The following is a 14,069-nucleotide window of genomic DNA, read 5'->3' as shown; positions in this document are numbered from 1 at the left end:
TGTTGAGATGCTGTAATGCTGAATATGTTGAGATGCTGTAATGCTGAATATGTTGAGATGCTGTAATGCTGAATATGTTGAGATGCTGTAATGCTGAATATGTTGAGATGCTGTAATGCTGAATATATTGAGATGCTGTAATGCTGAATATGTTGGTATGGTGACTGCAACGCATCCTAACTACCGATCCACGTTTATTGCGTAATAAATTTGGAAATTAATTTTTTAATACCTACTTCCTTTTAAGGTGAATGTTAATTTTGATGATCTTGTGTTGCTAAATATACTGTAGTACTTGCTTAAATATATATACGTAGTATGTCAAAGTAATCTTGCCCACGAAAGTTCGGAATTACCATGGTAATTATGCAAAAAAAAATCAATTCTACAAATTTTTTGACATCTTTTATTAGACTTGGATCAAAGTTTTTTGTTTTGAGTTTTTAATTGATGTTGCGTCGAATTTTTCCCGCTGGGCGCAGAAATTTCAACCCTTTTATGCGTCGGTGAAATTTTAGAAGACGTACGTAAATCTTCGAATTCATTGATCGCAGTTATATTTTATTTTTATTTTGCATTTTTATGCATTTATTATCTATATATTTTTATTTAATAGTTATATTTTATTTTATTAGCGCTTAGTATCACTAGAAGTTACCAATTAACTAACAAGCTCTCGACTCACTTAAAGAAATGAGTGTGACTTTGTACCAACAAGTATCTACATTTCGCCCTTGTGTGGGTCATCCTGACCCGGTTTGGACCGCCTTAAGGGCGTTTCAATGAAGCGTGCAAATAGCATATGCAAATTTTTGGTCAATTTGGCCTATTTATTTTTTCTTGAGTGCACCCTGGTTAAATTAACCCTCGAATTAATTAATTGAAGCAGCTTCTAACTTTTTTCCGATATCAGGTAAATAATCATGAATTTTTTTCTTCTTCTCTAATTAAAGAAGTCAACATCAACATATTAATGAAGTTTCTATTCTTGTTATGAAGTTATCATAAGTTTTTACTATTGAATGTTTTATTGCTGTATTTTCATTCAACTCAAAGTCCACTGAATTCTTATTCTTCGTGTTACTTGCCCTGGATTCACCAAGCTTCCATTGAATTATTAGCTTATAATTCAAGTCTTGTTGTGATTTTCTTATCCATATTCTTCCGTTTTATGGATGTGAGTTATCTAATTTATGAGACTTTCACCAACAATATTAATATTTCAAATAATAAAATATTTTTCTCTTGATTCTAAGATTAAGCTATTGTATTGTGAAGTCATTAAATGATGAAATATTTTTTTTCGACATAATCAGTTTCTCACGGTGACTGACTGGATGCAAAGGATATATTTATCGTCATCTTTAACCCAGCCTTGCCTGCCGAGTATAAATCATTAACTTTTTTAATTAATTGCTTCATTCCCTGTGTTCAAGAACTGTATTTGTCTATCCAGTTAAGTTCAGTTCCAGTTATGTTGTCTATCCAGTTGAGTTAGTTCCAGGTAACTTGATTATCCAGTTGAGTTCAGTTTCAGTTAAGTTGAGTTGAGTTCCAAGTAAGCCTTTGGATTTCGACACTGCAGCTACATTCGCACCCGCAACTCATTGTCATGCTCCGTGCGTTGGGCTTGAGAAAGTCTAGTACACGACAGTAGCAGTGACTAGTGCCAGTACATAGTGTAGTGTCTAGTATACACGACAGTAGCAGTGACTAGTGCCAGTACATAGTGTAGTGTCTAGTATACACGACAGTAGCAGTGACTAGTGCCAGTACATAGTGTTCAGCTCCTCATTCCTGCTTGTCAGCTCCTCATTCCTGCTTGTCAGCCCCTGATTCCTGCTTGTCAGCCCCTGATTCCTGCTTGCTTAATTTAAAGTGTTTTTTTTTGCGCCCTCAAGTTCTCATGTGAGCTTTAAACTTGAATGTCTAAACTCTTCATCAAAATCATCGAACGTTATTGAATAATTTTCTTGGATCATTCAAAGAAGCTCTTCATTTTATTGAATTTATTATTTAGTTACATTTATTATCAGTTATTACATCACGCAGTTTTGAAGTGTCGAGATTGAGTCTGGCGCCGACGACTGAAGTAGCAGTAACAACAGCAGCACTAGGTAACAGCAGGAGCAACAACAACATCGGCAGCAGCAGCAAAAACAACAGCAGCAACAACAGCAGCAGCAGCAGCAACAACAACAGCTGCAGCAAAAACAACAACAGAAGCAACAATAACAGCAGCAACAACAGCAACAGTAACAACAGCAGCAGCAACAACAGCAGCAGCATTAATAACAGCAGCAGCAGCAACAACCGTAGCAGCAGCAAATGCTGCACCTGCGGTAATATTAGCAACAGTACCATCATAGCAGCAGTAGCAAAAATAGCAGCAGTAGCAAAAATAGCAGCAGTAGCAAAAATAGCAGCAGTAGCATCAATAGCAGCAGTAGCATCAATAGCGCAACAATAGCAGCAGTAGCAACAATAGCAGCAGTAGCATCAATAGCAGCAGTAGAAACAATAGCAGCAGTAGCAACAATAGCAATAGCAACAGTAGCAACAATAGCAGCAGTAGAAACAATAGCAGAAGTAGCAACAATAGCAGCAGTAGCAACAATAGCAGCAATAGAAACAATAGCAGCAGTAGAAACAATAGCAGCAGTAACAACAACAACAGCAGCAGCAACAACAACCGTAGCAGCAGCAAATGCTGTACCGGCGATACAATTAGCAACAGTACTATCAATAGTAGCATTTGCAACAACAGCAGCAGTAGCAATAATAGCAGCAGTAGCAGCAGAAATAACAACAGCAACAGCAGCCGCGGTCATCGGGAGCGGAGAAGCGTTTTTGTTCCGACGGCGAACCGCTGGACCTTGTCTGCCTCTGGCAACATGGCGGCGTCATGAGGTGTCTGCCTCTGGCAACATGGCGGCGTCATGAGGTGTCTGTCTCTGGCAACATGGCGGCGTCATGAGGTGTCTGCCTCTGGCAACATGGCGGCGTCATGAGGTGTCTGCCTCTGGCAACATGGCGGCGTCATGAGGTGTCTGCCTCTGGCAACATGGCAGCGTCATGAGGTGTCTGCCTCTGGCAACATGGCGGCGTCATGAGGTGTCTGCCTCTGGCAACATGGCGGCGCGTGAGGTGCCTGCCTCTGGCAACATGGCCGCCCGTGAGGTGCCTGCCTCTGGCAACATGGCCGCGCGTGAGGTGTCTGCCTCTGGCAACATGGCCGAGCGTGAGGTGTCTGCCTCTGGCAACATGGCCGCGTCATGAGGTGTCTACCTCTGGCAACATGGCCGCGCGTGAGGTGTCTATACCTCTGGCAACATGGCAGTGTATCTTCTGATCCTGTTGGCGTTATTCTGACTCAGTTTTACCCTGCAAAAAAGCGCATCAGCAGCACCAACAACAGCAAGAGCAGCCGCGGTCATCTGTTATTTTACGTTTTACTGTTATTGTATGTGTTCTGCTGGTATTTTACGTGTTGTGCGGGTATTTTACCCGTTCTGCTGGTATTTTACGTGCGCTTGGGTTCTGCTGTTATTTTGAGCTTCATCGTATTTAACTCTGCTACTATTTCGCGATCTCTTGCTACTTTCGCCTACTCTGCCGTTCCGCTAAATCAGGAGGATTTTTTCTTAATATGCAGTTATTTTGTGTACTTTACAGTTATTATGCGTATTGTTCAGCCATTTTTTTATTTCTGCAGTTATTTATTGCTCTCTGCTGCTGTTTTGGAACTGTAGTTATTTTACGCACTCTGCAGGTAAAATAAATTGTGCAGTTATTGTGTGCTGTGCGCTCTGACTTCATGCGTGAGCACACAGTTTGCTCTCGAGAGGCGCGGGTTCGATTCCCGGGATGCGATAATAATTCATCTCGCATGCACCCGGATGCGAAGGCGGTGCATCAGCATGGTCGTAGACGGAGTGGGCAAGCCCTGTACCTCAAAAAATTATTGGGTCACAAATAGTGTACACCCTGTTGCCAAGCCAAACTAATGGATTAGGATTACCCACACAAGCGCATTAAGTGTATTGCTATTTATACAAAGTCTCTCTTATTTCTCTGATTGTATGCCTATGTTGAACGTATCTCCAAGATCGTGATGAGAATGACTGCAGCTCAGCATTAATGATTTTTCATAGGCCTTGTATAGTATAAATGGGACGTGGCGATGCTGCTGATGAGGTGAAAGTGTACGTCATTACAAATCTTGTTCATATCCATCACGTCTTCTCATCACATTCATTCTTTTATCCCTAACCGCACATGTATTTTGAAGCATTTATGTAATATGAAGATATTGCTCTCGACTCAATTTAACCTCAATGATCAAAATCTTCGAAATTCGGCCATTAAATTTATTTTCTTTTTTATTCTGAACTTGCTTCATGCAGTCTTCGAGATGGAAATGAATTTTTTTAGTTCGTAATATTATTGCTTAACCAATTAATTTGAAGATGAATTCGTTGTTTTGGTCTGCAATTTTTTGTAGTATTGTTAAATCAGCAGAATTTTATGATGAATTTGGTGTTGTCATCTGCAGTTCGTATTGTTTATGTTAGAGGCGATCTTAATAGCATTTCTGCCAGTTAATCGATGAGGAAAGTTTCAAGAAGTCTTTGAATCGAATATCAAGTGCCGGTGCTTGCTTACTGGAAACAAAGTAATTTATTTATAGACGAGAGTATTTTGTTCATGCATAATTTATTCGATAATATAGTGAATTGATTGTAATCACTGTCTTTTAACAATATTCAAAGATTGATTATTATTTATGAATTAAGGACCAATGTTCAGGCACATGCCAGCGTTCATGAAACTCTGCGTTAAGAGAGACAGAACGATAATATTGATAAAAGCTGAATCTATAAGTAGAAATTAGTATGCATCTTATGTGACAGCACGAGTGATCTTGACTAGTACCATAATCTAAACACGTACTGATAAAGCAACGACTCTAAAGCATGTATAATAACTTCTACTCTCAGGCCATGTCAAACCGAAACTTCAGTGGTGCTTAAATCAAAATACTTCATTTCGAACTGCTATCACTTACGAGATATCTGCCGCTGCGTGTATACTTGAACGCTACGTGTACTTAGGCCGCTACATGCACTTAGGCCGCTACGTAAACTTTTGGCCGCTACGTGCACTTAGTCCGCTACATGCACTTAATAAGACCGTTACATGCACTTAGGCCGCTACGTGTACTTAGTCCGCGACGTGCACTTTGGCCGCTACGTGCACTTAAGCCGCTACGTGCACTTAAGCCGCTACGTGCACTTAAGCCGCTACGTGCACTTAAGCCGTTACGTGCACGTAAGCCGGTACGTGCACTTAAGCCGCTACGTGCACTTAGGTCGCTACGTGCACTTAGGCCGCTACGCGCACTTTGGCCGCTACGTGCACTTAAGCCGTTGCGTGCACTTAGGCCGCTACGTGTACTTAGGCCGTTAGTTGCTCTTTGGCGAGAAAATTTTTTACAGGTAGCGGTACTCGTATGCTGAACCTTCGAGCCAGGAACCGTCGAACTATATATACCTATTCGTCATAAACGTGAAATTCACTCTAATATCAGAGTCGATATTAATGTTGCACGTGACATCTTAACCAATTCATCTGTTTTACAACAACAATGTGCGTTACATGTCATTAATCCACATCGTGTAAAAAGTCTACATAAATTCTATTGTGTTCATGAGAACAAACCTATATTCCTTCAATGAATTGATCATTAGATTGCTCATTGTTAAAGGAGTTCTTTAGAGATTTGTACAATGGAGATTCTATTGTAATGCCGTGGCACTTACAATTTGCTCGTCATGAGCGCTACTATAAGCGTTTTTTTGCCGCCTTGCGCAATTGTTGGAATATTGGAGTTTGTGTTTCAAAGAATATTTCACTTCATATGACAAAACCGACGATAATTTAAGATAAAATAGTTTTGAAGATAGAGGATAAAATTAATAATTTTCTACGAAAACTTAAAGATTCCGCTGTACTGTCATCTGAAACATATTTTCAACTTCATGTTTCTTGCTCTGGCCCGGGTATCTTGTATGGTCTGCCCAAAATTCATAAACCAGATTTCAATGTGAAATTTCAATTCCGCCCAATTTTTGCTGCTTATAATACCCCTAGTTTCAAACTTGCAAAATTTTTGGTTCCGCTTCTGAACTGTCTTACGACAAACCAGTATACTGTGGATAACACTTATATGTTCGTAGATCGCCTGAAGAGTTTTACCAATGTTCACGAATTGACTATGGCTTGTCTTATCTATTTATTTTTAGTGCATTTACTTTACTAATTGATTTATTTGTGTTTCTAGGACTGAACTTTTTCTGAACAGAATTTTGTGGTTTGAACTGACGATGGAGCTGGACTCCGAAACGTTTTCTCTTATAAAGATATGGTGAATTTTTGTGGTATTTTCTTTGCTTTTAAAAAGGTATCTTATTTGAGGAAAGGATGTCAGTTTTTTTTAACTATAACAGTTTTCATTCATTGTTTAAACATGCATATGTCGGCGTCAATGCTGTTGTAATATACGAGCCTGATGTATACAGTCAATTAGACATAAGGTTCATGATATCAATACGGTAGTTATTGTTCAACATTATCATATGTTCTTGTACAAGTAATTTACGTTGGCTTCCATTTATTATAACCATCGCTCATACTCGTCTTGTAGTTGTCGCTTGTTCGTTTTCGAAAAGCAGTTCAAATTCTGTATAACAGAGCCTTCATTTCAAGCGTGTTGCAGGTATAATGCCTCTTCAGGAGGTAGACTTCTCTGTAATCACTAAATTACTGTGTTAAATAGGAGTTAAAGCTTTTATTTGTTTATTGAATTTCTCATTAAATTAATTGATATTTCCTATGCGTGTTCAACATTCGCTAAGGCGATAATTCAACGATACGTCGGTCAATTATCGCTGGTCAAGTTCTCATTGACTTAGTATTAAATGTCTGCTGTCACTCTGAAAAATGAGAAGACTTTGTCCACATAGCGATGCACTGTTTGCTTTTCGTATGGGTCATTCTGAATCAATTTGGCCCGGCTTACTGGTGTATCAGTGTTACGTGCAGAAAGCGTCACTATCTAGACCCGGAGAGTGTCACTATTTTTAGCTAAAGATCCGTTCGCCCCGCACTAGCGGACGCTTAACGTCATCGTGATTCAGTGTCCATTAATGGACGTCCATTATTTTTCTGCAACTTTCTTAAGGATCTCTTTGTACGTGTTCCAATGTTAATCTAAGGGCATTAATTCACTAACAAAGAACCGTTTACCTCTCCAGCAGACGCTTTACATCAACGTGTTCTCCAGCTGGCATCAATTCACTAACAATTACCCGTTTACCCCGCACCAGCCGGCGCTTTAAGACATCAACCTCTTCTCCAGCTGGCAATAATTCACTAACAAAGACCCGTTTACCTCTCCTGCAGACTCTATACGAAGAAGAGTTCATCGTGAGACCCCCGGCAGCAGCGGTGTCGTCGGGGGGCAGCAGCTGCAGCAGCTCAGCAGCCAGCGATGATGGCAGTCACACCAGGGACGCCGCCCCCCACATCGGCGAGATGTGCAGACGTGACTACCAGATCACCGAGGACGTGGTCAGGGACCGGGGGCAGCCTCTAGACTGCGTCCTTAAACAGGTATTATATTTATAATTATGTTTATTTATATTTATATATATAGTTATGTTATGTTATGTTATTTTTATAATTGTGTTCAATTGTTGTGTTGGCTTTAAATATTATTTAACTTTTGTGTTGGCTTTAAATTTTATTTAAGTTTTGTGTTGGTATTAAGTTTATTTCATATATGTGGTTTATTTCATATATGTGTTGGGTACAATTTATAGCGAGGACAGCCTCTAGACTGTGTCCTGAAACAGGTACGGTATTATATTTATAATTATGTTTATTTATATTTATATTTATAATTATGTTTATTTATATTTATATTTATAATTATGTTATGTTATGCTATGTTATTTTTATAATTGTGTTCAATTTTTGTGTTGGCTTTAAATTTATTTTTTGGTATAAAGTTTATTTCATATATTTGGTTTATTTCATATATGTTTGGTACAATTTATAACGAGGACAGCCTCTAGACTGCGTCCTTAAGCAGGTATTATATTTATAGTTTTATTCAATTTTTGTGTTGGCTTTAACTTTTGTGTTGGTATAAAGTTTATTTCATATCTGTGTTGGGTACAATTTTCTTCCGGGGACATCGTAATCAAACAGATATGACACACATGACATACAAGACACACATGACACGAATCTATTCTTCTAAGAATCCTCTATAAATTCATTAGCTTAGCCAAAGTAGCGTCGTGGTGCGATGCATCGCGTCAATATTATTGTCCGTAAGTCAATATTATTATGTGAATAAGATATATGGGATGTTGCTCAGCCATATTGGATTTCCTCAACCACATGGATATTTTCCGCCACATGGAAACTCTCCGCCACATGGAAGCTCTCCGCCACATGGAAACTCTCCGCCACATGGAAGCTCTCCGCCACATGGAAACTCTCCGCCACATGGAAACTCTCCGCCACATGGAAACTCTCCGCCACATGGAAACTCTCCGCCACATGGAAACTCTCCGCCACATGCCGTCACGTGCCATATGTTGCACACATTTTCTAGCGCTGTGGTCTCGGCAACATGGCACAACAGCAGCAACAACTCCATCGCTCCTAAACCTTTTCTCGAGAAGAGTTTCTTTTGACATCAGTAGACTTTCATCTCTGGTGTAGGTAATCTACCTGTGACTCTACTACTACTTGAAAAGCTACTACTACATCCACTTGGAACTCTACTACTACTACATTTTGCTACTTGGAACTCTACTACTACTTCTACTTGAAAAGCTACTACTACTTCCACTTGGAACTCTACTATTACTTCTACCAGGAACTCTACTACTACTACTTCTACTTGGAACTCTACTATTTCTTCTACTTGGAAATCTACTATTACTTCTACTTGGAACTCTACTCTTACTTCTACTTGGAACTCTATCTTGAAATTTTACTACTACTTCTACTTGGAACTATACTACTACTACTTCTACTTGAAATTTTACTACTACTTCTACTTGGAACTATACTACTACTTCTACCCGGAAATTCTTGTACGAGCTTCAGCCATTACTTTATAGCCTGCACACAGAGAAATCACCGAGACTTTGTCCAGATAGTGTTGCACATTTGCTCTTTTGTGGGTCTTTCTGACCCAGTTTCATGTAGCCAAATGGCGTATCCGAGCTACGAGTGTAGAGAAAATGCGTCATTTTTAATAAAATGTATCATTCATATCTCAGAATGTATCATATAAAATTTATCCATTATTTATACATTATATGTATTTTATGTATGACCTACACTCACACATGCACAACATATGTGGGGTTGATCGATGTTCATGCCCCCATCACCACATAAACATCGCATGAATGGTGAATAAAAAGGCAAATATTTTAAATATAACATGAACATTGAATTAATGAAACAATTATTTTGCGCTGCATGAGAAGGGAAAATAATTTTTTGCTGACTCATTCTCTGAGGCGGCGAAAGTTTTCCTTCATCAAAGTTGACCGCGAGAAACTCGACTGCTAAACGCGGCCAAACATCACTCAGAAAAATATAACTCAGAACTCACTGCAGTGAGTGACAGAGAGCGCATTTTCTCGTCGACGAAAACGTGAATTCACGGACGGACAGACAGAACACAATAGTGCATTTATTCCATAAATGTGAAAATGCGCTAAAAATGAGTTAGTCTTTGTCTAAGAAGTGATGCACTGTTTGCCCTTGTGTGTGTCATCCTGACTCAGTTTGGACTGGTAAAAGGACGTATCAGTTCTTTACGTATATACATCAATTACATTCAACAGACACTACTTGAGGCCAATATATTAACATGTAACATTCGGCATGTTTTATACGTTAACTTTGAATGAATTGCGCCGGCGAATGTTAATCCTACAACATAATTATCATGATCAGTAATGTTGACTGGCCTAAAATATTCGTGCAACATTAATTGGTAGGCTTGTGAGCTCTCTTTACACTCAGAGAAATAAATGCGTCCTAATGCTCGAAAAATTACACACTTTTTTCACGTATTTATGATACGCCTTTTTACTGGATTAAACCGGGTCAGGGTGGCCCACACGGGGGCAAGAAGTGCACAGCTATTTGGACAAAGTCTCGCTCATTTCACTGAGTGTATCTGACATATGTAGCGACAGCAAGCAAGTGTTCCATCGCTGCTCTCCGTGTATGCGAATACGTGTATACATTGTGATGAATACATGTATACATTGTGATGAATACATGTATACATTGTGATGCATACATGTATACATTGTGATGAATACATGTCATTCATCGCCGGCCTGCTACCCCAGACAGTTATTCTAACCAAGGGTAGTTCTACCTAACATATTTGTTCTACATAGAACAGTTGTTCCTGCGCGTATATTTTCTGAATGCCATACATGAAGAAATGCTACAAAAACTCATTATGTATTATTATAATTCGTATCATTAATCGTCTACCTCATTGATTATAGCATTATTATAATTAGATAATAAAAGAAGTGATGAAAAATTCTCGTATTTTGAACCTTGCTCTCTACTTCGATATATCTGTTCGTACAAATTCACAGGAAAGAAAAATATCGATTATATTAACCTATATAATTAACTAATATATTAAACTAACTTATGAAATAATATATTAACCTAAATAATGAACTGCTATCTCGTGGCTTAGTGCGCTGGAAGGAAATGCTGAAAAGATGGAAGCAGAAGGCCATTTTAATTTTTTAAAACATTTGAAAACATATGGAGTAAAGAAAAATTCGTTTCAATATTTAGCCGAAGCGATGACAGTTATCTAGTTCAAGGTGCCGGACAGACTAGATGGTATCTGCCCATACAGCTGTATCTGCCTATACAGCTGTATCTGCCCATACAGCTGCATCTGCCTATACAGCTGCATCTGCCTATACAGCTGTATCTACCTATACAGCTGCATCTGCCTATACAGCTGCATCTGCCTATACAGCTGCATCTGCCTATACAACTGCATCTGCCTATACAGCTGCATCTGCCTATACAGCTGTATCTGCCTATACAGCTGCTGAGTATGCAGAGCTGCTCACAGCGCAGATGTTGGTACGCCTGATTTGCATCTGTTGCTTCAGGTGCAGGGCAGCTGCTATGCACCTGCTGCCCATGGCTTCATTTTGGCGACGCTATTCATTTTGTCGCAGAGCAAATGTTTATTATTTATTCCGTTCATACATATCCTTTTCTCTCAATTTTATTTATCCGCTCTCTACTTATGAATTTTATATTTTATTTCTACAAGCTCATGTCCTTTCGACTTTTTTTTATTAATATTGTAACTATTATACTTTTACTATAATAATTATTATTATTTTAATCTGAAATTCACCAGTATTATTATTATAAACTATCATTTATATGTTTTTGATGGGAGAGAATCAACATTTATTCTTAGGTTGACTGTCTTTACTGATCATGAGTAGTATACAGATAAAGTTAGAATGATCTATTTTGAATGCTGCATTCGTAAAGGTTATTTGATATAATTATATATCGACGGCTAGTATAGAAATGATTACCTCTCACAACAAAGGACGTTAAAGCCTGGATTTGGATAAAAAAATATCCCCATTCGATTCGTCTTTGGTTTCGAATTTAAAATATAATTGTGATATTTGCTGATATCATGCATGTAAAATACTGAGTAACCTGAAGCTTATCATTGAAATAAAAGTGTAAATGTTGCATCCAAAAAAATGGTTTTCATTCGTTAATTTTGTATTTTTGAATTGGAACGAATGAATTGATTTGAAAGTTGAATACAATAAATTCATTTTAATTCGGTAATGGAAGTTGTTTTTTATGTAAGTAGGCGAATGTTTTTCAGAATAACAATCTTCATAGTGAGCCCATAATAAAATTCTTTAACTCCTTTTCTTGTTCAGTCGAGTCGAGGTTTGTGTAAATTAACTAACTTTTACGGAACTTTTTATATTCCAATAGTTGGAATAGGAAAAATGAGAGTTTTCCAATGTACGCGATATTGAACCAAGTTAATCCATGAGGTAAAAGTTTATCAAACAGATTCAAGCTAATCCGAGGTAATTAAAGAGAAACGAGTAAATTTAATTTAATGCAAAATATTCGAGCTAATGCGAAAGACCCAAGCTAATTCAAAAGATCCAAAGTAATCCAAAAGATCAAATTTAATCTAAATTGATCCACGCTAATCCGATTTAATCCGAGTTAATCACTGTGATGATCCTTAAATTAGCGTAAAGCACCTGCATGCGTGCCACTTTTGGCTACCCTGCATGCGTGCCACTTTTGGCTGCCCTGCATGCGTGCCACTTTTGGCTGCCCTGCATGGCTGCCACTTTTGGCTGCCCTGCATGGGTGCCACTTTTACTTTCGTGGCGCTGAGCTCCTAAATTGAAAGGTTCACCGGCGCCACGGCAGCGACATGACGCAACTACAGCCGGGCGCTCTACTTTGTTTCGCACCTCGCTCCTCTGAATCTAGCGAACCTGCTACGGTAAAATATATATCCAGGTTTTATATATATTGGGTATATATAAATATAAATCCAAATAATTCCTGGTTTTGTACGGTGGAAAAGCAGGACGCTCTGCCTTATTCCAGCTAGATATTCGGCGTTATATCAACGTTGTTTTGTCGAATTAACGTTAATTAAACGTTGTTTCTACGTCATTTGACCATTTATGCGCCTCGTCCTGCAGAATCCAACAAAGCTGGCACTTAATTCAGGTTTTCGTAGTGCGAAATGTACTCGTGGTGCGTGGTGTTCAGCATTTTTTGCTATTCGTACAACTGAATGGACCGAAAGTGGAACTTGATTCGTGGTTTAGTCTTGCGAAATATACGCGGAAATTTCAATACTAACTCCTTTGTCTGCTGATGACGACGAAGTGGTTAATAGGAGTGCATTGCGACTTGCGTTGAACACGGTTAATGTATCTGTAGACACAATTTTATCTCCGTTATACTGGCTGTAACTCGTTACCAGGCCTCCTGGTACGAATAGCATTAGAAACGGTTTATATAGCCGCAGACTAAAGATTTAGACAGTTTTTAGGCAAACTTGCTATGGTGATCAATCTAGTGAGGCCAGAAAATGTCTGTAAATGACTTTCTAAAGCCGAAGTGCAGTGAACGACGTAATTAAACTTTGCCCAGTAGAACGGAAACTATAGAAATAATTTTATCTATTTAGCCATCAGGTCTACTGCGAACCTTTAATGATTGTGAATTAATTAAATATAATTTGATCCGAAACCATACGGCTGATACAGGGACTGTTTCATATGCACCTTTCAATAAATTTCCTGTATAATCCTGTTCTATAAATTTTTAGACCGTTGATCACTGAAGAATTGATAAAATAACTTCAGTGCATGCGTGCGAGGAATACTTTGAATCAATATCAAATTTTGTGTCGAAAATGGCCTAAAAGTGTAGGTACTTGCGAAATGAATATATACATTCCGAAATAACTAATTTAGTTTAATTTAATGCACATTCTGCGTAGTTATAACCACGGGCAAGCGGCTGCATAGTTACAACCACCAACAAGTTACAACATAGTTACAATCACCCACAAGTTACAACATAGTTACAACCACCCACAAATTACAACATAGTTACAACCACAACAAATTACAACATAGTTACAACCACCCACAAATTAGAACATAGTTACAACCACCCACAAATTACAACATAGTTACAACCACAACAAATTGCAACATAGTTACAACCACCCACAAATTACAACATAGTTACAACCACCAACAAGTTACAACATAGTTACAACCTCCCGTAAATTACAACATAGTTACAACCACCCACAAATTACAACATAGTTACAACCACTCACAAATTACAACATAGTTACAACCACCCACAAATTACAACATAGTTACAACTGG

At 38.5% G+C, this 14,069-nt stretch overlaps 1 protein-coding gene across 1 annotated transcript in view; it reads left to right on the top strand.

The window, feature by feature from the left end:
- LOC108671830 (epithelial splicing regulatory protein 1-like) overlaps window positions 1–14,069 on the top strand; it is a 34,643-nt gene that overhangs the window by 13,043 nt on the left and 7,531 nt on the right. The window contains exon 2 of the mRNA XM_018159422.2: window positions 7,465–7,674. Coding sequence (XP_018014911.1) covers window positions 7,465–7,674 — 210 coding nt within the window. The remainder of the gene's footprint in view (window positions 1–7,464; window positions 7,675–14,069) is intronic.

Source organism: Hyalella azteca, unplaced genomic scaffold (genome assembly GCF_000764305.2).
Source record: "Hyalella azteca isolate HAZT.00-mixed unplaced genomic scaffold, Hazt_2.0.2 contig16467, whole genome shotgun sequence".
In the NCBI taxonomy this organism is placed as follows: Eukaryota; Metazoa; Arthropoda; class Malacostraca; order Amphipoda; family Hyalellidae; genus Hyalella; species Hyalella azteca.
This window is presented reverse-complemented; position numbering and strand designations above follow the sequence as displayed.